Raw genomic sequence first — 25,647 nt, 5'->3', positions numbered from 1 at the left:
TTTTTATGAGGGCTGTAGGCTAGACTTTCTCTTTATGGACGAAAATGTACGGCCAAACAGGAACATTGAAGTATCAGACGCACTGCAAAATGAAAACATTCTCCGCATGCAGCTTACTCTCCCGATTTAATTCCAATGGAACATGGTTGAAATGCTTTTGGCAGACGCCTTGCGCAAAGAACCGTCCCTCCTAGAACAGTACACGAACTCAAATCCGCCTTGAGAGAGGAGTGGGAAAATATCCCTCAAGCAGACCTCGATAGTTTAGTGGGGAGTATGGAAAACAGATCCAAAATGTGCATTAGTGTCCGTGGTAATCACACATCATACTAAGGTACTCATGTCTCCAGCATTCTGACCTAGATCAATTTTTGGGAGTTGTTTGAAAATCATCTAAGCAGGATTTTTTTTTTTTAATTTTTAAGTTTTTACTTAATCGATGCAGTAACATCTGTACTATTTTGCACTTATAATAAAGGCATATCCTCCCTACTAACTATGCACTTAGTTTTGTTTCTTTAATCATTGTCTATTCTTAACTATTCCAAAAAAAAGTAATTGTTCCTTAGCAATTGTCAAGCTGTGTGCATTGCGCAGTTTAGCATCATAGACATCAGACATGTCACTGGAGAAGAAAACGTCGTGGCCGATAAGTTATCGCGAATCCAAGATATCAGTGCAAACCCTCTCCAGTTCGAAGCCTTGTCCCAGGCTCAAGAAACAGACGTAGAGCTGCGAAGCCTGTTACATAAAACCGACCTATAACTGAAATTGAAAACGGTATCAATCTCACCTACGCTGAACCTGTGGTGCGATGCCTTTAGAAAAGCAGTCTTCAACGCTCTCCATAACCTATCCCATCCAGGTATCCGTGCCACGAAACGACTGGTCCTGGATCATTATGTGTGGCCTTCTGCGGTCACAAGATGTGGTTGCTTGGTCACGTTCTTGCGTGGATTGCCAAAAATCCAAAAGTAAACAAACATACACACAGCTCCATGCAGCTGTTCACTACACCTGCACGCAGGTTTGATCATGTCCATGTCGACTTGGTTGGACCATTACCCCCTCGGAAATTTTCTCTTACCTTTTGACTTGTGTGGACTGGTACACCAGATGGCCCGAGGCCATCCCTGTAGCAGACATGTTAGCGGAGACAGTGGCACAAGCCTTTGTGTACCACTGGATTTTCTGTTTCAGAATGCCGTCCACCATCACCACAGATCAAGGCAGACAGTTTGAGTCAGCGCTCATTGCTGACTGAAGTATGTGAGTTTCACTCACGAAATTGCTTGGATTCAAGCAAATCAGGACGACCCCTACCATCCGCCTAGCAATGGAATGGTCGAAAGATTTCACCGCTCGCTGAAACAGAGTCTACGATTCTTCAACTACCCGCAGAGTACCTTGATCTATCCACGGTGTCTACGGAGGGGCTATCAGATTTTCCAACGTCTCCGTACTACCATGCAGTCCATCTCACCAACCGCAGCATCTGCCCACAGTGAGTCTAAACCTTTAGTGCACCCCGACCTGTCTCACTGCACCCATGTTTTTGTTCAGTATGGTGGTGTCAAGAAGCCCCTCCAAGCCCCCTATGATGGACCTTTCCACATAATCAGTTATACTCCAAAGCACTTTACGATGTTAGTTCATAACAACAAACCGAGCACAATTAGTGTAGACCGCTTAAAAGCATGCTACTCTGCTGTCTCAGACAGAGACCATTCCATCAGTACTCCACAGACTTCAACTGCTCCTGCTGGCACTACAGAAGATCAGGGAACAGTCACCAACCAACTCCCGGACACTGAGAACAGAACCAGATCTTCCCCCACATTCACTCACTCCGGCAGAAGGGTACGATTTAATATCCGATACCTGTGACCTTTGGCGGGGGGGGGGGGAGATATACTGTGGAGGTTCCCGAAAAATCACCCAGAATAATGACTTTCACTTCCACTTCGTCTCATAGCTCGAGTCACAACTATATATGTTGGCGTGACGAAACGTGCTCATGTAAATCGATCGTTTTGTATAATCATGAAACTATGCATGTAACTTCTTTAATCAACATTAAATCTTCTTGTTTTATTTGTTCCAATTGAATGGCTTCAATTTCAAAGAAATAAGACACATGCAACCATTGAATACTTTGTACAATTTTAATGATTATAATTACAAATACTTTGGAGACAATCTTTGGACACTTTACCGAATATTTTTAAAATATTGGCAACATGAAATGAAAAATTTGGTTACGTTCATCACTTTTTTTGACAAGTCATAAGGCGAGGGGAATATATTATCTAACATAATCTAGCACACTTTCATCAGTGTTGCTTGTCTACACAACAACTTCGGAGATTATGTTACACATTGCATGCAGACAATAACACCTTTATGAAAATTAAAATAAACATTCTTCCAAAGGAATTCAGAATCCTTTCTACAAAAATACTTAACTGATAGAATTTTATATCGCGTAACATTTTGAAAGTGCATTAATAAACTATACTAATAATCTTAACAGTAAGTAGGGCTAAAATCTGTCATTTGTTGTATGATCAAGTTTAATATCAGCTATAAGCCTTGATGAGTTTTTATAAATACAAACTAACTCATTGCCACCAGTTTTGTATCAAAGCGAACAAACTGCGAAGAATTAAGTATTTCCTTATAAAAAGAAATTTGTAAGTTCAAAAAAAAAAAAAAAATCTTACATTTCTCCCTGCATTAACCGCAGCGATTTAAAAATTTTAGACCACTTCGCGTACGTGTTATAAAAAGTCGAAATATTTGTGTCAGGAATCTAGAAATTGCATAAAATAATGAAGATAAGGGAAAAAGAAATGAAATAAGTAAAATTTTTGATATCTATAACTCTAATTTTAACTAATTTTAATGAAATATGTTGATGTTATTTTTTTCGATTTTATAACATTTTAGACATTTTTAATTTTTAAACTACTGTTACTAGTATCTAGTGTCGTTTTCATTTAAGTAACTGGTTATAAAAAAAAATACAGTGAAATTTCGTTACAATGAATGTCCATAAAACGAAACATCCGTTCCAACGAAAATTCTTAATCCTTTTTCAATTTCTATTACATTACTTGAATTCTATTACAACGAAATCCTCGTTACAACGAACAAAATTTGAGGTCTTTGGAAATTCGTTGCAATGGGATTCCACTGTAATTCTTTCTTTTCTTTCTTTTTTTTTCAATGTTTCAAGTTTTGGCTATTTACAGCCTACTTAGTTCTACATCGACGATGTCTAATAGTTAAGATATTAACAGAAAATACGGTTAAACTTTGGGAAATATTCTAAAAAGATATTTATCCTATCATATTGGGAGTGAAAAAGGTGAACGAGGCAGTTCGTATTTACAAAAGCATATATTTCAGCGGGGTTCTCCAACACCCCGAAGAAAGGCAAAATTTTCATCTGCTAAAAAACAAAAAATAATCTGAAGCATATTCTTCTCCAATTCATCATACTTAATTTTGCAATATTTTCTCCAATTCTATATTTTTTATCGACAGCAATATCGAAAGATCAAGAAAAACAAAAATTAAATATTTTTAGATATCAATTAGAAATATAAATAAATAGCTTTTTTTTTATGACTTTAATTTTAGGTCAATGGATTTTATTCAAACATAATTACTTAAATGTTAGAAAAGGCTGAATTTTACAGTGCACATTTTTACTTTCTTCTATATCTAATATATAGAAGAAAGTATTGGATTCGTGCAAATTTTCGAATTTCGAAGGATTCGAACGTTTTGAGGTGTGCTGAGTCCATTTCGACCATTTTTGGAAAATGTCTGTCTGTCTGTATGTGTGTGTGTATGTGTGTGTGTGTGTGTGTATGTGTGTCACGTCTGTGTGTGACCAGTTTTTTGTGGCCGCTCTACAACAAAAACTACTATGTGAACTTGTGCCCATTAGTTTTTGGCGCGAATTCCTCCAAGGGGGGTGGAGCAATAGGACGTTTTTCGAGTTACGCGTGCTTGCTATTCCTCAGGAAGTAACTGGCGGAATCAAACAAAATTTGGTCCATATGTTGGTATTAACAGGAACAGGTGCTGATTCAATTTTGGTGTCAATAACTCAAACGGGGGTTGAGCTATAGAACGTTTTTTGTCGTCAATTGTGACTGCTGTATCTCAAGAAATAACGAATGGAATCAAACAAAAATTTTTTGACAAGTAGCCCTTAGTGGGTATAAGGGCTGATTTTATTTTGGTGTCAACAGCTAAAAAGGGGGTAGCGCAATCACCCGTTCTTTTTTTCCATTTTGAGTGCCCTATCTCAAGAAGTAATGCTACGTTCTGGTTGAAATTTGGAATATATGTGAATCCATATGTAAACAGGCTTTGGTTCAATTTTGACGCCGATCGCTCCAAGAGGTGATGATTTTTTTTTTTTTTTTTGCGAATAAAAATATTTTTATTAATGCAACAATAAGAAAGATGAATCGTAATAGATTGTCGTCTGCGTATTTCTCGTGATTTTAATTGTATGGAAATGATAGGAAATAATATCTCAATGATTTAAAATTTTTAACTGTTGCCATCTTATGTTTGTTAACAAATAAAATATTTGTAATTAATTCAAGCAAGGCTTTTAAAATAACTTTCAATTTTCGCTCTTTGCTTTGCTTTTGCAATAATTCAGACATTGGGATGGTCGTCAAGTTTTTGCATGTGTAATTTTGTTTTTGTTGGGAATATTGCTTCCTCGTCAAGCATGGGGAGGGATCAGGAAAAAAAGAAAAATATAGAAGAAAGTTTCGTGATGGCCACAACATACTAGTTATTAATGTCAAGAATTTAACAATACGTTTTAAAGATTTGCTTTAATCAGAAAATACGTTTAGAATTTGCTCTGGTTTTATTTAAGTGTTAAATACATAAATATTTTTGATTTATATTTCGTTTCCTGGATATCAAAATTAAACGCTTTTTCTGTAAAAATAGGGAATTGGAGATGCTTAAAACTAGAACTTAGAACCAAAATGTTTCGTTATATTTACCAGAATAATAAAAATATATCGTAAATCCGCAGTCGTACCTACATTATCACTTTTCTTCACATTTCAAAGATTGAAAATTAAACAATTTTAGAATAGTCAATGGTAACAATTAGCAATGCGTTTAAAGGCAATCCGTGAATTCAGTTTTTAAAATCTCGTTTATTTTTTAACATTACAGGTATTTTTTTGAAAACCAAATTAATTTACAAAACATGTTTAAAAACAAATGATGCGTATTTGTAAGAAGTACAAAAGCTGAAATTTCTATAGATATCTACAGAAATGTGTACACTGTAAAAAATATAATATATTTGAATACAATACAGTTCAAAAATGGAAATGATATATTTACAAGAAAGAAATCACTATTATGATTGATTTTGAAGTAATTAAATTAAAAAAATAATAAATAAAACTGAAGAAGAGAGCTAACCTAGTTTTAGAAAAAGTGAAAACCATAAGGTCAAATAAAACAGAACTATTGCTAGGTAACAACAGATGAACAGGCTCCAGAAATGCAAGCAATTTCAAGAGGATTAAAAACAGTTCCACACGAGAATTTTTTGCTTTTGATTTGTCCGTTACTTCAGTAATTTATCACTAAACTTCACTTTGAAAAGCTATAGTTACACAGAGTGCTTGTCAGTAACAAATCTTAAGTTGAAAGACATGTATGCAAAACAAACACGGTATAAACTGCGACCAAAACCGAACACATTTACGAGAGCAGCTCTATAATTGATTAGGAAAGTGTTAATTTAATAGGAAATAAGACAGTAGGTGAAAAAGAATCTTCCTGGAGCCATGGGATTGTGTAACTAAGCGTATGTTGGCGGATTATTAATGGACTAGATACTACAGACATATCTCAATCTTTAGTTTTTAAGTAAAATAAAACCACCCGAGAGGTATGTGCAACGACTCAACAGCAGGTTTTGCACATCTCTGAAGCATGAACATATACGTATGGCTCATGTAGACTAGAATTGTGGCAAGACTGAACTCTGCTGCAATTACTCCACCACGGATCGTGCTGCTGCACGAAACGAAATGCTGCCAGCATCGAGGGGAGAAGGTACAATACATGCTCTAAGGCAGAGCCTTTCATGCATTCGATTCTTTCAAATTTTCAAAGTATTCGATCAGTTGATCGTAGTTCATTCCTTGAGCCACCGTTTCCCATTCCGCGTCTCGAAATCTTCCCATCAGGTGCCTCTGGTGAGGTGGTATAGGAGGTGGGAAATTTCGGTGGGGTGGCACAGGTGGGGGCGGATGTGCCGGAAAGAGTTTCAAGGGGTTGCCCTGTGGTATGATGGGGGGAGGAACCGGGTTCGTGACGATTCTAACCCTCTTTTCTCTCGAGACGGTGGCACTTCCAGCGTTGTTAGGAGTAGTGGATGTAGCCTTCTCCAGCATGGCCAACTCTTCTTCCTTCATTTCTTGTGGATTGCTGGTGATCCTGATGCTGATTTCTGAGCCGGGGAAGGACAAGTTGCTGCCTCTGCAACCGCTGCCAATTTGCCTAGTGCCGTTATTCTTCTCTCGCCTTTGGACCTTGGTGATCGTGTCCAGTCCCTCCGACTGGTGGTTCCCGTTGAAGTCCGCCATCGGTACAAGAGTTTGGGAGCAACGAGTATTGACGGAATTCCTTTCTAGTGTTGCTCTTCCCAACCACACCCAGTCATGCGCGTGAGCCACCGAATCCCCCGTAGTAGTGACAGGCGGCACCTGCTTACGGCGGTACCGCACTGCGAACACGGAACAAGACACCAAGAACACCAATATCGCTAAGCAGAAGACACCGAGCAACGCGTACATTCCAATCTCCAAAGGCGTGAGATCTGAAGTGTGGACAAGGTTTTGCCTAGCTTGAACAGCTGGCTCATGATAATGGGATTTCCCGCGATGTGATATGGAATCCTGGTATAGAATGGAACTTACGTCGTTGGAGGTGATGAATGGTTCTCCGACGTCTGAAGAGGAGAAGGAATCTACATGGTCCGTTCTTTTTCTGACACCGTCCAGTAGGTTTTTGGAGTTCTTGACACGCACATCGTTCATAAGTGATTTTTCATTTGTAAAATCTACATCTATGAAAGCATACGCCATAGCAAGAGGTTGACTCCTTCGTTTCTGGCATCTTTCTGCCAGTTCTAGTGTCACATGCAATAAATCACCCTTTCCTTTAGCAATGGCAATCACCCTCGGATAATGAAGCCCTGCCATAGGTGCAAAAGCTACAACTTCACTGTCGAAAGTGTCCACGGACAAGTGATAATCCATGTCTGCTATGTCTGCCAAAGGGGAAGAAGTACCATCGGAAAAGTGGATTTTAATATTCAACAGTCCTTCCTGAAATGTACAATTGAAACATTTTACTTTTGTGAAAGAATTTAACAACCGGTATCTTTTAAAACAACTTAAAAATTTCATAACTGGATGTAAATGCATGTTATCAATGTCATAACTCAATATAAATGCTCTAAAAGTAGAAGTTTTAAAATATCGCACAAAAAGTTTAGTTCTTATATTTTCGGTCTGTTAAATTCTAGAGTGAATAATTTGTGTGCACACAATTGCAGGTTTTCGTTAACAATACCCTTAACCCTTTTAAGTGAGTAAAATTAACTTATATATGCACAAGTTTATGGTAACGTTCAATCAGTAGCAGGTAGTGGTGTACACTATATGTTTTGCATATATTTTCAGCAAAACGGTTCTAGCATCCACATTGCTTTGTGTAACAAAAAGTAAACCTTTGTCGTCTTATTGAGCTCACAAGAATCAGCTAATGTTCTTTTGTTTTCAATTTTTTGCTTATTATTTTTACATATTACACGCAGTCAGACAATTAATCTTTAATAATGGTGACCAACCTTTTTTTTTCCGAGGACCGCCTATCATATTGAGATTTTTCTCGCGGGCCAGAACGCATATAAAATTTCAAAATATTTAAAAAAAAATCTCTAAATAATGTGGGACACATAGAAAAGGAACAAAAATTACAAACCAAGAATCGTTGTTATGATTACTTGATGCTTATTTTATTAATGCGAAGTTTTGTATTTGTTTTTCAGAAACGAATTTCTGAGCATTTGGTTTCAAATTTGCACGCGACTAATCTTAGTTTTCGATTGACGAAATTGAAAGAAACAACGGAGCAGGCCAATAAGCTTCACGGATCGTATTTGGCCTACATGCTGTAGGTTGAACGCCACTTATCTATGAGAATAATTTCTGAAGGCTGTTCAACTCAATTGCACAATGCAGCACTATAGTTTGAAGATAAAGAGCAGTAACTGCATATTTTTCATTTTTCTTGCACTTTTGTCATTTACTGTACTTAAGCTTTGTTGTACAAGCTTGCTTATTTGGTTCCCGCCGAAAATAAAGCACAAAAAAAAAAAAAAAAAAAAGCGTCAAATTCTAATATTTCCCTATCGTTAGTATGGAATCCAAAACGAGTATTTTCAAATATCTTAAAAACATATTTCTGCAGATGATGCACTATATGTTCTCACGACAGAGCACTACTGCTTTAACAAATAAAACCGTGTACTAAGTAATGAAATTTTAGAAAATTGCTGAATATGGAACAACTATTGCAACAAGTCTACCGAAGTCTTTAGTACGTCTGTCTGTACAGACATTTCTTCAGAGCATAAGTCTATTCAGTACTGGATTAGTACCATCGATTTTGCCATATTGAGAGAAAACCATTACAGCTAATCTAATCTGTGTAGAATTTTAATTAATGGGGGACAACTTTAAATCTAATTTATTAAAATGTGTTCGCTTCTTTTATTCGGGGCTGACGTTTCCTCATTTTGACTGAAGAGGATCCTTAAGCAGTGTCACAATCATGTATATGTATTCCCATCTCACAATAAGCTTTCCCAGTCGGGCCTTTCTCGTGTTAGTTACTTTTTATTACAGTGATACCAAGAGTCTAAAGTTAAACATGATGCCTTTTTCACACACATGCGCTACGACTTGGACAAGGAAAAGAAACGGCTACAAGACAGAGAAAATATTCTTGTGGTTTTTTCAAATAACCAAGAAACGGGTTTTTCATAATGAAACATACTTTTAAAAAAAAATACACAAATTCACAAGAGGGCATAAATGTGTATAAAATTTCGTTCAATTTCATGCAGTAATTTTTGCTCTAGAGTGTCCAAAAAAAAAAAAAAAAAAAAAAAAAAAAAAAAAAAAAAAAAAACGGTCTCACACATACAGAATGCCTTCACCAATTCTAGTCAATTTGGCAAATTTTCAATATAGAAGGCAATAGGTTGCAATAGAAATATAAAATGAATAGTAATTAACCTGGTATTGCGAGGTGAGCTTATGGTTGATGGTGGTTTGTGCCACGAATCCACCGGGAAGGGTTTCGTCAGGGCTCACTGTCAATTGCAACCCAGCCACTACAGTAACTTCTAGATGGGTGATGGTCTCCTTGTCTGTCCCCACACGAACCTCTTTGGCACCACTTACCCTTCCAGTAATTGGTGACAACACCTAAAAGAGTAAACGCAATGAGAATATACTTACAGGCTTAATAGCAGAAGCAATTGATACAATCTCTGATTGGTATTTCCGTATTTAACACACAAAATAAATTTCTTTGAATGACCTCTAGACCATATTTTTAAAAAAACACCAAGTTATTTACAATAATTTTGAATGCCAATTGGACTCTGCACAAAAGTAAAAGCACTTTTTAACACAGAAGCAATCTTCTGCAATAACTATTTTCTTTATTTTGCTACGCTGCTACGCCTCACCTGTACTTCTGTGCGTCCACTCTGCATGCCCCTGACGATCGTCCCCCGGAGCGCTGCAATGCGCATGTCCGCCACCCGAAGAAACGGGGCTACCAGCTCCGTAACACGCAGTTCAGCTTTGCGACTCAAGAGGTAGGATTCCCGACCAGAATTGTGATCGACGCTGAAGAACCTGGTGTAGACTTCGATATGACCCTGCTGATACCGGAGCCGACAGACGATATCAAAGTCCTGGAAGAGAAATTAAGACCAGAAACTTAGTCTTTCTGTATGTGGTTCCGTTCTAACAGGAATCAGACTCGGCCAAAGCTGTTTGCAAGTAGCTTTGTATCGTATATTTGTTTGATAGCAGTCGGAACCATCGGAGGCAAAAACTTGCCTCCGATACTTGAAGATGCCGCCCTTTATCAACTACCTTCAAGTTTTTATACCGAGTGTTTCAACGAAAAAAACCCCGACGAAATAGGATGAATTTACCACGCCCAGAAGTTACTGCCCGGGGCACGAGACCCGCCTCGTCCATAAAACGACTATTTCTCGTCGAAACTCATATAAAACTCATCCATACTCATCTACATCTAAAGGTGATATCTATTCTACGACTAATAAACGTTATTTCTAGATGTTCTATTAAACGTCTATAATTGGACATCTATTAGTTATCCTTTACAGACATAAATTAGATCATCCACAAGGGTCGTCTACTAAACGTCGAATAGAAGTGTCCAGTAGAATCAACACAAACAGTGATGAGTGAGAGCGGATTGCGGTGGTGCTAATTGCTGCGAAAAGTAAATTAAAAATAGTTCATTAGTTCATAGAACAACGGTTAAAGGGCTAGAACTTCATTTTAAAAAAAAATAATGACAATGATGATATTTATAAATTAATTGACATGTTGAGCAGCACCGCTTTTTACTTCTGATATTTTAGCGTATGTTTTATAGCGCCATGATTTCGGTAAGCCTATTCATCTTCTTGATTTCTGTTTCAAAATGATGTATGGAAATAAGAATGTTGGATAAGCTTGCACACATGAAAAATTGAAAATAAGGTTTTAAGTTAAATAGTGTAATTGCAATAAGTACTAAAAAATTGGACTGGCAAATTAGACGAAAATGTATGAAAATGTTAAGGAAAATGTAATGTGTCGTATAAACATTACAATTAAGAGTCCAAAAAAAAAAAAAAAAAGGTGTGCTGCCTAGATCCGGCACTGATAAGTAGACCCTTGAATTACACCTATTCTACTGATGTCAAATAAAAGAATTTAAGATTCCTGAGTATGAAATATATCTTACAGAAGATCAATCAGCGTATATTTGTCCACTTTTGAAGAGGAACCCACACAACACAAACTTGTGGAGTAGACGTTGAAAAGTTGTCGAATCTAGTCCAAACACTCGTCTATAACTGATCTAAAAACCGTCCCTAACTCGTCGAAATGTCCCCTCAGAATAGTCGAAAGTCGTCTTATACACGTCGAAAAGACGACTACAATGGATGAAAAATGGTGGAATTAGATCAATGATAGACGATATCCATAGCGCTAGGTAACGTTACCTTCCTTTTATAAAAGGAAGTAAAAAAGGAAGTATTGTATTCGCGAAAAAATTTTCACCCAAAAATCGGCATTAATTTCCATTTTGCTCACCCCCAAATGAATGTTGAGTTTTTTTTTTCAACCCGACCACAAGTGGATATGTGCGTAGGAACGTACATACACCCGAAATATCCATTTTGACGATCCCCGAGTTAATTACAACGTGTTTTCTCGTGACGTCTGTATGTACGTATGTGTGTATGTATGTCGCATAACTCAAGAACGGAGTGTCCTAGAAAGTTGAAATTTGGTACGTAGACTCCTAGTGGGGTCTAGTTGTGCATTTTCCTTTTTGGTTGCATTCGGATGCTCCAAAGAGGGTCTTTTGCCCCTTTTTGGGGGGAAATCATTGTTAATTTCGATGTAAACTCAAGTTGTGTTAGAATTTGGCGGACACTTGACATATCGCCTTGATATATCGCCAGTCTTTTGGTTGCCGAATTTTGTCGCCAACTTGGCGATATTTTTAAAAAAAATTTAATTTTTTTTATTTGGTTTCAATTTGGCCACTGTTGGTGATATTTAGAGAGTAAATAATTGAATCATATTAAAACTGCCAATAATGAGAAAATGACATTAAATTGGAGTAAAAGTAAGTCATGTGATGCACACATCAGCTCGTTTCCTTTCAGGATATTCTCAATTTCAATATTAGTTCTTACTCTCCACTGATCACCCACCTTCAAAGGGCCAGTGATTCTACTGATGACCTTTAACTCAAAAATCAGTAGGTCTTCTTCATCGTTTTTATTCAGGATCCAGGTTTCGCATCCATGTGTCACAATCGGTTGTATGATTGCTTTATACAGTCTGTATTTCAATGATTTCGACAGCTCTTCACACATTAATTAGACTTTAAATGTGAAAAAAACTAACTTTTAGAAATGAATTAAAGTTGTAAATCATTACTATGATAAGTCTTCTCTAACTTCAAACGTAAAAATTTGAAAATTTATTTCAAAATTTGAAACACTTAAAAATCAAAGACAACGTTTCACTGGATTGTTTTTTTTTTTTTTTTTTTCATTTCTAATTTTAACTATAGCTGGAAATTCGCGCATTAAAAAAAAAAAGAAAGAAAGAATACTTAAATTACTTCATTTTCAAGCATTTTGCTTTGAGTTATTTAAACGTTACGTTTGTTTAAAAGTTTAAAAGCTATTTTTTATCTGTAGTAAATGTTCAGAACTATGCATCTCAGATTGTAGAACTTGAAAACGGTTTTCGTTCAAAACAAACGTATTCTGAGATTGAATTTCAAACATGGTTTGTGATCTACTACCGTGGCTACAAGTGCACATAAAACTTGCTAATTCCGAGAACTGGAGAACTATCTCCGAGAACTTTTAAAACTGGCTATAGCAATAAGTCAGAAAACTGACAGGCTTCCGTCTTCAAACCTCGACAAATATCTTCGTAAAGTAATTAAATCTATCACGAAAATATCGAATATCAAACGTTTCAGAGCCAATACCGTTATCTGGCAATAAACTCAATGACCCCAGCGTTGATTCAGTGATATCCAAAGCGATTCTTACTTTTTGAAACGCAGTTTATTTGTTAAAGTGCTCCTTTAAAACATTTTTAAAAAATCGAAAGCATTGCCTTATGAAAGTATTGATCGTTCCAGCTAGGTAGCAAACTGTACTTTAATACGTAGTTAGAAAGAACAGGGAACGCTAAGTGAGGAAATTGGTGTCGCTTACCTCCTTGTCGAACCATCGATCACTCTTCGTGCTAGAGGAACTGGCAAACGTATTTCTACGACTGTTTCTTCCTGTCTGAGTGGGCACTGGTTTCCTGGAAATAAATGATGCTTCTGCAATTTTCACAATTATAAAAGTAGGGAGGCTTTTAGTTCTCTTGTTTGATTTTTATTTGGAAGCATGATTTATAAAATCATCATCGTTAATAAAAATAAAAACTAATAACAATATAATGAAACCGGCAATACGATGAGTATTTTAAAGTACAAAATCAACAGCAAAAACAGCTCTCTGTATCTCCATATCGATATTTTTGGTAAACTTTTTCTTTTTTTTTTTTTTTTTTTTTTGAAGCATTGATGCTTGGTTCAAAACATCCCAATGCATTTTTTCGTTAATGTATCGATACTATCGATGCTTTTATTATTAACATCGATGTTTTGATAGCATTATCGCGTTCCTACTTTATACAAAGTTCGTAAAGGTGCTTGCCTACTGTTATGTTCCCAATGTTATGAAACTAGTTATCGTCATTTACATTCGATTTTCTTCCGACTGTAGGTAGATTGTTTGATCACGCCAATTGCCTTGTAATGTCAAAGGGAATCTCACTAAGCCACAAACCTGTTTTTTACAAACATCAGTTCAGAAATTTAATTGAAAATTGACATTTAATAACCTGAGTTTGGCCTTGGTTGATTATAGATGTCTTAACAATAGTTAGAGCTCATAATAAATCCATACAGTTGCTAGAAGCGTTCTTGTTATACTATGACATTTTACATGCAATAATTCTAATCCATTCCTCTTGCAAAGTCCGAGAAACTGTGGCGGGAGATCAAGTTCACTGAAGCAAGGCAATATTTCTAGTTTTCAGGAGAAAGAAAACCTTTTTGGAGTTACCGTTTTGGGTATAAGGAAATCCAACGGGAACTTACGAAAACAAAACGTCTGTCATGACACAAACTCCCTTTCAGGTAACAAAATAACATCAGCTACCCAGGTGGTGGAACGTTTCTGTTCATAAACGTTTTTAAATGGTTGGAAACGTTGTGACAGTTTTTTTATACGTGTAAACGTAACGTGTGCTACCTGGGTGCTCTAAGTTGTTACAGAGTTGTCATGCCCCTTGCAATGCGAACTCATTGATCTTGACCATTTGAGACTTACTGCTCTCTCGTCAAAAGAAAGTCTCTTACCCTCTCTGTAAGTGAGGTGTCCTCCATCCCTTAACCTGACTCAGTTTGGTGTCGGAAATACGGATGGTGAGAGGTAGTTCTGGCATCCAGACCAAGAAGTGGGTCTGACCGGTATACGATCCATACTTGACCAGCACAGAGGCGTTTTGTGAGCCACGGATCTCTGAACCGTCCAAGTACACCAGAGTACACGAGGGCGAAACCTATGATGAGAAAAGAAATAAAAGTTATGGTTACACCCATTGTTATTTTGTTTTCGTAGAAAATGGTTAGGTAATAACGTATATAACAATCGATGTAATAACGTATATAACAATCATTGTGACAATAATCTTACGATACAAAAATTCTCGGTTCGGTGATCTAGACGTTCAATGTATCCCCAAAGCTCCGCCAACGCATCACTGCGTATCCCACCTATCTATTAATTTAATATTTCATTCGAAATAGCAATAGACGACCTTTAGTGATCTTAATTAAAAATTATGATTTTGATTTGGTAATACAAAACAGAAAAATAACAATGTTTACACAATGATATGATTTTGTTAAAAGTTAAGGATCTAAACTCAAAACAATGGTAGTGCTTAATTATCAATGACGAAGACTTATGATTTAAGAACTTCAAAAAACTTTCAATAAATTAGAGGATTTTTTAGCCCCATTTGAAATAACAAAAATTTTAAGCTACATCAAAAATATCTGAACCTCCAAAGGGAGTTCGTTATACCTCCAAAGGGAGGGGGGGGGGGTTCGTTATATAGTCGGATCTCGATAACTCGAATATTCCTTTATCTCCAAGTTTTTATTGGGTCCGAAACTCTTGAGACTGCTGTGGAAACTTCCCATAGCTCGAACTACCAACAACTCGAACGTTTTAGCCGGTCCCTTGTGACTTCCGAGTTATCGAGAATCGACTGTACTATGATTGTTCGCTACCTTTTCCTCTTATTAATATTGCTTTTCCGACCTTTTCAAGTTCCTAAAATTTTTCCTTTGTTTATCGCACATCATGAAGAAGACCGACCATTTATTATTTCATTACGACTATTACTACCTCAATAGTACCTCATCAAGACTCTAATGAGGAGTTGAAAAATTTGTGATCAGAGAAGAAAATAGACCAATGGCTGCAATGACAATTTTACAGTTACTATCTAAATGTGCCCGACGCTGCACGGATAGTTGAATACATGTTAATACCAAGAAAGGATTAAAATGTAAACAAAAATACACAAACAAACCATTCTGAGCATTTTTATTTTTTTTCTTCCTCCATCTAAAAGAACACAAAATCAAGTTTGAAACATTTTGAATTTTACCAAACTGAAGGCAGTTCCGTTTTTAATGCCTTTTTAACCAAGATTATAAAACGGTGTTTAAATTTGCAATGCTTGCTCATTCCTTTTAAGTGTCAACTACTAGTGGCAACAGAGCTGGTGGTTTTACTTTAAACGTTTTGCACAGCACCGAATTCCTTCCGATCATTTTTTGGGTGAGTATTTAAATGCTCGACCCCAAAAAGTAATCCAAGAAATCCAATGAAATTCGCTATACCAATGAGTCCCTCTGGGAACTGGTGTGAATTAGTTTTTGGCATCAAACGCTCCAAGTAGATCGATCAATCGAAGGTTTTTTCCATTAAACGTGACAGCTCTGTTTCAAAACATAACGCATGGAAGACAAATTATAATACAGATCGATAGATCTCCCTGAAAGAACGTCATGATACGTTTTGGCGTGAATCATTTCAACGAAAACTGCAATCGAACTTAACATGTTTTTCTAGTTCGGCGTGACTGTTTTATAAGTTGTTAAAAAACACTCCCGTAAAGGGGTCAGCCTTCATTACCCTCAAAACATTTTTTCTTAATTTAAGTAAATTTTGTTTTTCTTTGAAACCTTTACATGCATACTTATTTCGCAATGAGAATCTCGCTAAATGTCAAAAAACTGACACCAGATTCGACATTTCATTTTTGTCGCCAATTTGGCGATGTATAACTGAGCGGTAGCCAATTTATGAAATTTCTTCAGTCTGCATTGAAACTAACATCGTTGTCACAAAAAAGTGTAAGGAAGTTTTTGGAACATTGGAATGAAACCAAAATATGAAGTAAACAGTTGGACTCCACAAAAACCCTACATAAGATATTTCAGCCTTTTACGATGTACCATTTTTGAGCTATGCAAGATGTGTAAATACGCACAAGTAAATATGTATCTATGAAATTCATATCCATGTTAAATAACAAGTGATTTCCAAAAAAGTTAAAAAGCTTTTATATTTTACCCCATTTGTGTGTAGTTTTGTTCTTAACGAATTTTCTCAAAGACTGCAATCATAGATTTTTTTATTATTTTTTTTTTTTTTTGTACAAAAAACTGCCATTGAGGTCGAATGGTTCACGAAATGGTAATAATTTCTCAAAATACACACAACGGAACTGAGTCGCGATTTATAAAAGCTGTTGCATGAAATGTTAATGTAATTCTGCTGAAATGCCAGGATGCTCACCTTGAGTATGGATTCATCAGCTGAATGACACGAAGACTGGAAAGTGACGTCACCCACTTTTCCCGCTTGGCTGACGACAAACACCTTCATGGGCAGGGACACCTGCTTGCCATTGAGGACAGCTGTGTTCAAAAGCTGACTAGACTGTGGATTAGAATGATGATTGATTTCATCAATTTACTAAAACCAGCAGATTAAAACTTTTTTTAAAACATTATCATTAAAAAAAAAAAGAAAAAGAAAAATTCCTCGCGTTTCTTTTTATTTTCATAAGCCATGACAATTAACTCACGGGCGGATCCAGTTCCTGGTTTTGGAAGAAATCACTATCAGAAAGGAGAAGTTCAAAAGTATTGTATTCGGACACAAATAGAGATTCTGGGCAATTTTTTAAGTTCCCAAACCGTAATTTTAGGCCATCCTTGGTCACTTTATAAGTGACCCCCCAAAGTCATGAACCACATGATTCCCAAAACAAAGCAAGTTTCAGCTGTATCAGGAATTCTAATTGTTTATACTGCTTATATAATCCCAAATTAACCTAAATGTCGACAAATTTCGACATAAGATTGATACTGTAGTGAAATTTAACTACATTCTGCTAGTGATGAGTCTGTAACTATTGCATTTCAAATTTGGCTGCATTTCGATGACACTAATAACATCAGTGACAAGGATGAGTGGTGTTGATCATCCCATTGCAAAAAGACTGTAAGTAATCCAATATGCACACTAAAATGCGAAGGTTCTGGAATTACAGGAGTTTTACGATCACGCGATTGAGTTGATAATTGCATAAGTTAAAAAGTTCGAGAATTACAAATCCTGACACTCTTGCATATTGCTAATATTACCAATTGGTATGTTTTGTTTTTTGGGAACATGAAATAGTTAGAATAACGTGCTAACTGAGACAAATCTGGTTGTGGTAATACGTGTAGCTATCGAAATCAGTAAGGAAATGAAACATAAGCTCACGTTGCGTGTAAACTGATAGAATAAAACTGTAAATTTTCGTCATTCAATAAATCAGAAGCTCGCCGAACGATACGAATAAGGCCTCATGGAAAGCATTAAATCAAACATCGGCTTCTGGTTTTACTTCTCTGGCGAAATAGACGTTGTCTATTATCTATGAAGCCTTTAAGCGCGTAAAAGTTCATCAAGAAACTTGATTACATTATGAGAAATTGTTTCGACTTAAAGTGTTGGTACTTAACGTAAATAAGTTTATCTCATAGACTAATAATAAGCGACTAATAATCTAATAGACTTATAAACCATTTTTATTAGTCTATGGTTTATCTTGGTTGACGCCTTTTTTCCTTTAAATCAGTTCATGTCCACCTGAAAACAAACTTAGTTGCAATACTACTGGTTAAAGCTCCTATAAAAACAATTCATATGTGTTTCGTAGTAATCCAATGGTAACGCAAGGTGTACTGAATTTGCGATTTTCAAAGTCGACAAGTATTTAACAGAACTGGATAACGTACAACCCCGACACTGTGATTGGTTTGCGATAATGCGTAAGTATCCTTGTTACTTGACGGATTGTACCACAAAAGCTCACCTTGGCGATTGGCAAAACGGCTTGCACATCATCCTTATGAATGTCCAGCCTCGAGGTAATCTTGGTATTGTCGTCGTCGAAGTCGTACTGTTCTGCCATGCTGGCATCCAACATGTATCTCAACTGCCATGTGATACGACCATTGTCGTTGTAAGATGCACCTTCCTCCACTTCGAAGAGCCACGTAAACACTTCCTGAGCACTGAAAAAAAAAAAAAAAAAAAAAAAAACAGCGAAAATATTAGTTTAGACTGACCAACCTTCATAGCCGATTCCATGTAATAGTATTATTTTGTTTGCAAGCACCAGAAGTTTATAACCAATAGGGTTCGAGAGATGACAATTTTTGGCCGATGTCGATTGCTGGCCGATTGTTCAAAGACGACCGATGGCAGATTATATTTTGTTTCAAATGGTCGCACAAGAACCGCCAGGTTTCAAACATTTTTTAAGAAAAAAAAATATTCATATCAGTACGTTGAAGAAACCGATGGCAAATAATTTTAAAAAAATAATAATGAATAGATAAATATATATGATAGCTAGAAAAGAGCCTCTGACGCATTTATATTTGATTTTTTTGATGAAAATATCATCGAAAATCACAGCAAAGTATAGAAAAATACATGGGCTGCAGAAATATGTTTCTAGCAGAAGAAAAGAGAAAGAGAGAGGGATTTAAAGGATTGTAATGAAAAGTCACATCAGTACACTAGTAGCTTAAAGTTCAAAGGTAAAAACGGAAGTAAAACAAAACTTTATCAAAAGATTCATTGTATTTCAACAAATAAAAATATAAAGATAGAAATATGAAACATAACTATCGAAAAATATAACTTTAAATTTTTTATTGCACTTTTATTAAATTTTAAATTATTATGAGTAAAAAATAGATGAATAAAAGTTATGGTTTTCCCCCTTTTTTCGGAAAAACATCGCCGATATATCGGTATTTAGATGTTTTTCGACGCCGATTGACCAATTTTTTCTCCAAGTTAGCATCGACCGTCGATACCAATGGCTAAATTTCTGAACCATTGGCGTCGATGCATCGGTCGAGGTTTAATAATCAACTGAAGTAATATTTCAATAATTAAATTTAGAAGACTGAGCAGTGAAAAAAAATTTGAAATTCATCAGTAGAAATAAAGATTAAACTGGAATGTGTTCTGAACGGAAATTCTACAGCTAGTTAAAATGTTGCAACTATTAGTCATTGTTTTATCATTAATATTTTTTAAATTTTTACTTATGTACATTTTGTTTCTTCATACTTTTATAACTTTTCATTTTGAGATAAGGTATTATCTGAAGGCAGGCACGTCATTTCAAACTTTTCCGGGGGGGGGGCGACGGAGGTCAAAGGGTATGTATTTAATGCAGATCATATCGAAAGAGAGCAATAATCACGCCCACAAAAAAAGAAATACATTGATGTCTTAAAGTTAGGGTTGATCAGTTGCTCCCTCCTGACTCCCTACCTAAATGACGGACAGGCCTGGAGGGCTAAAAATAACTGCCCGTTTTACTTTTGGAAAACAGGTGAAAAAAAAACACCCTCTCTCCCAAGGACACATGTCGCTTCAAAACTCATTACCTAAAAAACAATTCCTAATAAAAGAATAAACGTAACCAACCTGTGTCTGATTACAAAAAGAAAGAAAAAAGGCTCATAATTTAGATTAAGTTGAACCAATGGTGGTACTATCAGTATCGTTTTTATATTATTCATGTAGCATTAAAAAATGAATGGAGAATTTATTCTTTGGTTAGGATTTTTTAAGAAACGAACAAGTGAGTGAGGGTGGCATTTGTTGCCTTCTGGACTCTCTGCAGCATTGTTTTTTACAGAACGATTTCATAAAATTGTGAAAGCCGTGTAGTGATTTCGAATAACTTTAAAAATTTTTACTCTCAATGGAAAAGATTTTGAGGATGCCCTTTGTATTTTGTAAAAATAATAAAAATATATGCAGTACGTTCAAGAAACAGAAAATGTAAGGGGCGGCAAATTTATAAAAAACTATTCCGTTGCATGAAAAAAGGGGTTTTGGAAAGGTCAATATTTTTTTCTTTCATTGCAGATTTTTTGCCTTACATATTTTGATTTTTCTATGTTATTCATTCTCTCTCTTTCTTACCACTATTTGTATTTTGTATAGAATTTCTGTAGAAGTGCGGGTTTGTTTTTTAGTCTACATGGAATAAATATATACAAAATTCAAGCAACGTAGTTATAATAGTCCAAAAACAACATACTAATTGATTAAAAATGACAACTTTTTATCATAGCATGAGGTAAAACACAGTCAAAAATCACTGAAAATTCCAGAAACGCATTTTGGAAAAACACGGACCCCCTTCCCTTTTTTTTAGACAGATAGTGTTGTAGCAAAGAAAATAGTTTAATTTCTTCGCTTTGAAGAAGTGATTCTCTGTCATAGGCAGGATCTGATTGACGCACGGTCCTGCCGGTTCGTGGATCTGCGCACTACAAGTTTAGGCGTACCAAAAATAGCATAAGTTTCTTTCCTTCTTTCCAGGGGTGCAGATCCCCCCCAAGCTCAATGGCGCAAATTCCCCCCCAAAAATTTTCTCGCTTTCGAATCGGGTTAAATATAACAGTTTTTAGAGTGTTTAATTTCTAGTCAAATTCATCGGGGGGGGGGGGGGGGGTGACGCTAACAAATAGCATTTGAACTGAAATATTGTTGGATTGTTGACCTGCCTTGCCGTCCTAAATTTTACAACGTGCACCTTGAGTAAACAAGTTTTGGGTACCCCTGATTTTTTCTACACCTTAATTTTTTTTTCAATTGTATGAACAATTACAGGAAGAGTGGATTCAACTTTCTGGCTTGGGATGGAGTCATTACTAGATGTATACAAAATGAATCTATAAAATATGAATCTTATTTTATTGTCACTTAGATAGGGGTTCCTGGGGTTTCTCCTCCGGAAAATTTTCCAAATTGTAGTTTTAAAACCAGTTTTAGACGATCTCTGATGATGTTTGGGGAATAAAAGGTTTGGTTGTGCCCTTCCCGGTAATTTTTCAATATTGAAACTTTAAAGCGCAATTGTTGATAGTCTAACGTTGTGTGAAAGAAGGCTTTTCCTTTGTTTTCAAAATTGTAGTTCTAAAAACGCAGTTTTAGACTATCTGTGGTAATGTTAGGGAAAGAAGAGATCCTGGGGCTTGCCCCAGGAAAATTTTCAAAATTAAAGTCTTAAAAACGCTATCCATGGTTGGGGGAAAAGCAGTTTTCTGAAACTGAAGCTCTAAAATCGCAATTGTAGCCGACCTTTGTGGCGTTAAGAAAACGAGTTTTCGGAAGCTGTCCCGAAATTTACTCGAAATTGAAGCCCTGAAAACCAAATTTAACACGCATTTTTAATAATGTTGATGAGAGTAGAGGATGGGGGGAGAGGGACACTCTATTTAAATTTTCGAATTTCTAGCTTTAAAAACGCAGTTTTGATAGAACTGGATAATGTTAGTGGAAGGTGAATTTCGGTGCCATTCCCCCGGCAATTGTTTGAAATTGATACTTCAAAAACGCAATTCTAGGCTCGTCTTTGATCATGTTAAAGAAAGAGGGAGGAATCAGGGGCACTTTCCTATAAATTTTTCAAAATTGCAGTTCAACAAACGCAGTTTTAGATGACTCTTGATGATAAAGAGGGTGTTATTCTGGCGCTACAGTGGGGAGGGGGGCGCTCTCTTGGAAGTTTTCCAAAATTGAAGTTGCATATCCAAAAAAAAAGATGGATCAGACACACCGTGAGATACGTTTCGGAAATCCTCAAAAATGGATTCAGCTATTCAGTGCACATCGAAAATCAGAACTCGAGAATTTTCATGAATCAAATATCCTTCTATGCATATCAAATATAGAAGAAAGTAAATATGATTTACGAAACATAATTTAAACACCTTAAGAACAGACTGTTCTACCTCCATCAGCGAAAACCAGCATCACTGAAAGTTTTAATAAAAATCATCTAATAGTAAATTGAAACAATCAGTTTAAAAATGGTAGAGAAGATGGGAGTAAAGTGAAATGAGAGAGAGAGAGAAATTCTTCACAAGCTTAAGCTCGTTAATGAAGAAAATATATTAATTGTCAATTGGACGGATAAAAAATATGTTATTCGCAAACTTCAAAACTAGTTCTTAACGATTGTCGAGGTGCAAATGAATCAATGGAAGACTAAAGCATACTGGTCAGAATTATTACAAACAATAAAACATTTTTGACCCCTCTCCCTCTCATCATTTTTACACACGCATTCATCATGCAGAATTGTGCTACTTCCAGAAAATTTATAAAAAAATGAAAAGAAATCAAATCGTCTGATCCAGCTTTGAAACGGACACCATGCCGTCTGTGATGTTCCCTTCATTGAAAAAGCGACGCGGTCATTAAATTTTGGAAAGAGTATCAGAGCCGTCGCTAGGTCAAAAAAAAAAAAAAAAAAAAAAACTGGGGAGGGGGGGGGGGTACGCTTTTGGCGGCCCGTTCATTGTTTCAAACGCATGTTCCAATATGCAGAGGGAGAGAAAGAAGATTTGGCTTCAGCAGGGATAGTCATATTACTAGACCTTAGTACCAGTAATATAAATTTAATCGTAAGGAGTATTTATAGTATTACTAGTATTACCTTAGTACTAGTAATATAAATTCAATCAGAATTAGGAGGTGTCGGAGGGCTACTTTCTTACATTATTTCGAAATTGAAGACATAAAAACGCAGTTTTAGACTATATTTTAAGTTTGGGAGGAAGGGGGAGAGGAGGTCCAAGTTAGCCTCTCCCGATAATTTTTCCAAATTTAAGTTCTCAATACAATCGTACGTTATATTTAATTACGTTCAGAAGAGGGGGTCTGGGGCTCACCCCCGGGAATTTTCAAGATTATGATTTGAAAAACACAGTTTTAAACGACCTACGGAGGCAGAGACTCGAGGTCATCGTTCTATAATTTTTCAAAATGCAAACTTCAAGCACGCATTCCCAATTGTGAATTATATGTGATTCTGACACGTAAAGGGGAGTCCGGGGGCTCTCCCCCGGGAAAGATCTGAAAATTGCGGTTTGAAAAATGCAGTTTTAGATGATCTGTGGTGATATTATGGGGAAGAGAGATGCGCCCCCTCCCCCAATTTTTTTTTTTAATTTTGAAGCCTTAAAAACGCGATTGTAGACTTCTTTTTGTTAAAATTTAGTGCACCACCAGTTTCTTGAAAGTCAAGCTCCGAAAACGTAAGCCAACCTTCGATGAAAGGGGGAAGGGGGAATTTTAAAGGGGCTCGAGACCAGAAATGTTTCGTAATTGAAGCACTAAAAGCGAGATTTAAGACAGTTTTCGATGATGTTGGCGAGAGAGAAATAGAGAGGGGGGGGGGGGGGGCATTCTCTCGAAAAAATTTCGATCTGTTGAAACCGCAATTTTAGAAGATTTTCGGTAATATTAATGGGTGAAGAGATTCGGAGTCCTCCCCTGACAAATTTTCAAAATTAAATCAATTAACGCAATCGTAGACAATTTTAAATACTGTTAGAGGAGTAGAAGGTTTTGGAGGTCTCCCCGAAAACTTTTCTGAATTGAAGCCTTAACAATGAAAATTTTGAGGATCTTCAGTAATATTTGGGGAACGACAGTTTTTGGACACCCCAAGGAGTTTTTTTTTAATTAAAGTCCAAAAGACGAAATTTATTCGACCTTAAATGATGATTAATGATTAATTGAGAGGACGTTTCTCGGATCTTACGTTGGGAGCACTCTCACAGCTTTTCGAAATTGCAGTCCTAAATACTTAGGTATAGGTCATCTTTAATGACGTTAGGGTAAAGGATGGGGTTTGAGAACGTTTTCCCGGGATTTTTTCAAAACCTAAGTTTTAAAAACTCACTTCCAGGCCAGCTTTGGGGACGTAAAAAGAAGGCTTTGGAGTTCCCCACTCTTCCTTTCAGTTTGGCTACGTGCCTCCTATCTTCATTGTAAATTTCAATAATTGATAAACATATTGTGGTGATATTTTTTTCCAATTTTCCTTTGCCAAACACGATTATTTGCTTGGATTTTCCATAATAAAACTTTCAATTTCCCCCTTAATATTTTTGTTTTCTTGCAATACTAGCATTTGCGGCCTTAGAAAAAGGACTTTTATTATTTTGAACGGATGTGGTAATTATCTGTGATACCTTAGGTCTCTATTCCACTTCATTTTATTTTAAATATGCCACCTGCATCTCTTGATCAAACTTTGATTTACTTACGATTTTTACATTTAAACATTTAGAGCTTTTGGTGTGAGTATTCATTATAATACATTGAATCTCTCTTTGCAGTTAACTGATTTTTTTCCTCTATCTATTTCAAATTTATTTCGGCGACCAATACATATTTCTCCGATTTAGCAATGATTTTCAGGACAACATTTTTCATCAAAAAAAAAAAAATGTATATATATACATATGGGAATGTTTCGACGACCCCTATCCTATGGGCTGTCCTATTTATTTATGTATTTTTATTTATATATTTTTTTAAACTGCAGAAACATGAAGCATGGTTTTGTATAACCATGGCCGCCGAGAGACAAGGCGTGCAACATGTTAGTTTGGTCACCTGTCCTCCCTCCCGTTATTCAAATTTTACTCTATGCACAATGTTTTTATTTCGAGCTGAGCCCATAGTTTCCGACTTGCCAGACTCTGCGGCCTAGTGAAGAGTGTACTGTACTGAATACTTTTTTTTGTGTTAATAAAAATGTTTGAAGTATACATTTCCGCGGCTCTTACTTACTCTTGATAAAAGAGAGTCATGGATGTTCCTCAATTGTATTTTAAGATTACATTTTCTATTGAAATTTGACAGAAAAAATACTTTTATCACTATTATTTCACTTGTTCATTTATAATTACTATTTTATTTTTTTAAAACAACGAATAGTTTTCCTTTTTCTTCGTTAGTTGCTGCATCGCTAAAATGAAATTGGCGGCCACACTTCTGAAAAATGGGGAAGGGGGGGGGGGGGCTTGCTACGGTGACGGCCCTGAAAAGTACGCGGAAGAAGTATAATTAATGCTTCTAATTCTTGTTGAATGAGTCTAAATATTTTTTCTTTCCAAAATTCAAAAATTTCATGTTCTGAATAAAAAAAACTTTCTGAGAAAAAAATCCCCCCCAAAAATTTTCATGGCGCAACT

The 25,647-nt window shown here is 36.1% G+C and overlaps 1 protein-coding gene across 1 annotated transcript in view; it reads right to left on the bottom strand.

Moving 5' to 3' along the window:
* Positions 1 to 4,757: 4,757 nt before the first annotated feature.
* Positions 4,758 to 25,647, bottom strand: part of LOC129228435 (transmembrane protein 132E-like) — a 100,402-nt gene continuing 79,512 nt past the window's right edge. Inside the window, exons 5-11 of the mRNA XM_054863119.1 lie at positions 18,432 to 18,633; positions 16,859 to 17,002; positions 14,341 to 14,543; positions 13,142 to 13,235; positions 9,833 to 10,063; positions 9,375 to 9,566; positions 4,758 to 7,397 (exon numbers count right to left, since the gene is read on the bottom strand). Coding sequence (XP_054719094.1) covers positions 6,150 to 7,397; positions 9,375 to 9,566; positions 9,833 to 10,063; positions 13,142 to 13,235; positions 14,341 to 14,543; positions 16,859 to 17,002; positions 18,432 to 18,633 — 2,314 coding nt within the window. The 3' untranslated portion in view covers positions 4,758 to 6,149. The remainder of the gene's footprint in view (positions 7,398 to 9,374; positions 9,567 to 9,832; positions 10,064 to 13,141; positions 13,236 to 14,340; positions 14,544 to 16,858; positions 17,003 to 18,431; positions 18,634 to 25,647) is intronic.

Source organism: Uloborus diversus, chromosome 1, assembly GCF_026930045.1.
Source record: "Uloborus diversus isolate 005 chromosome 1, Udiv.v.3.1, whole genome shotgun sequence".
NCBI classification, from domain to species: domain Eukaryota; kingdom Metazoa; phylum Arthropoda; class Arachnida; order Araneae; family Uloboridae; genus Uloborus; species Uloborus diversus.
Note: the sequence above shows the minus strand (reverse complement) of the source record. Positions and strands in the feature narration are given on the sequence as shown.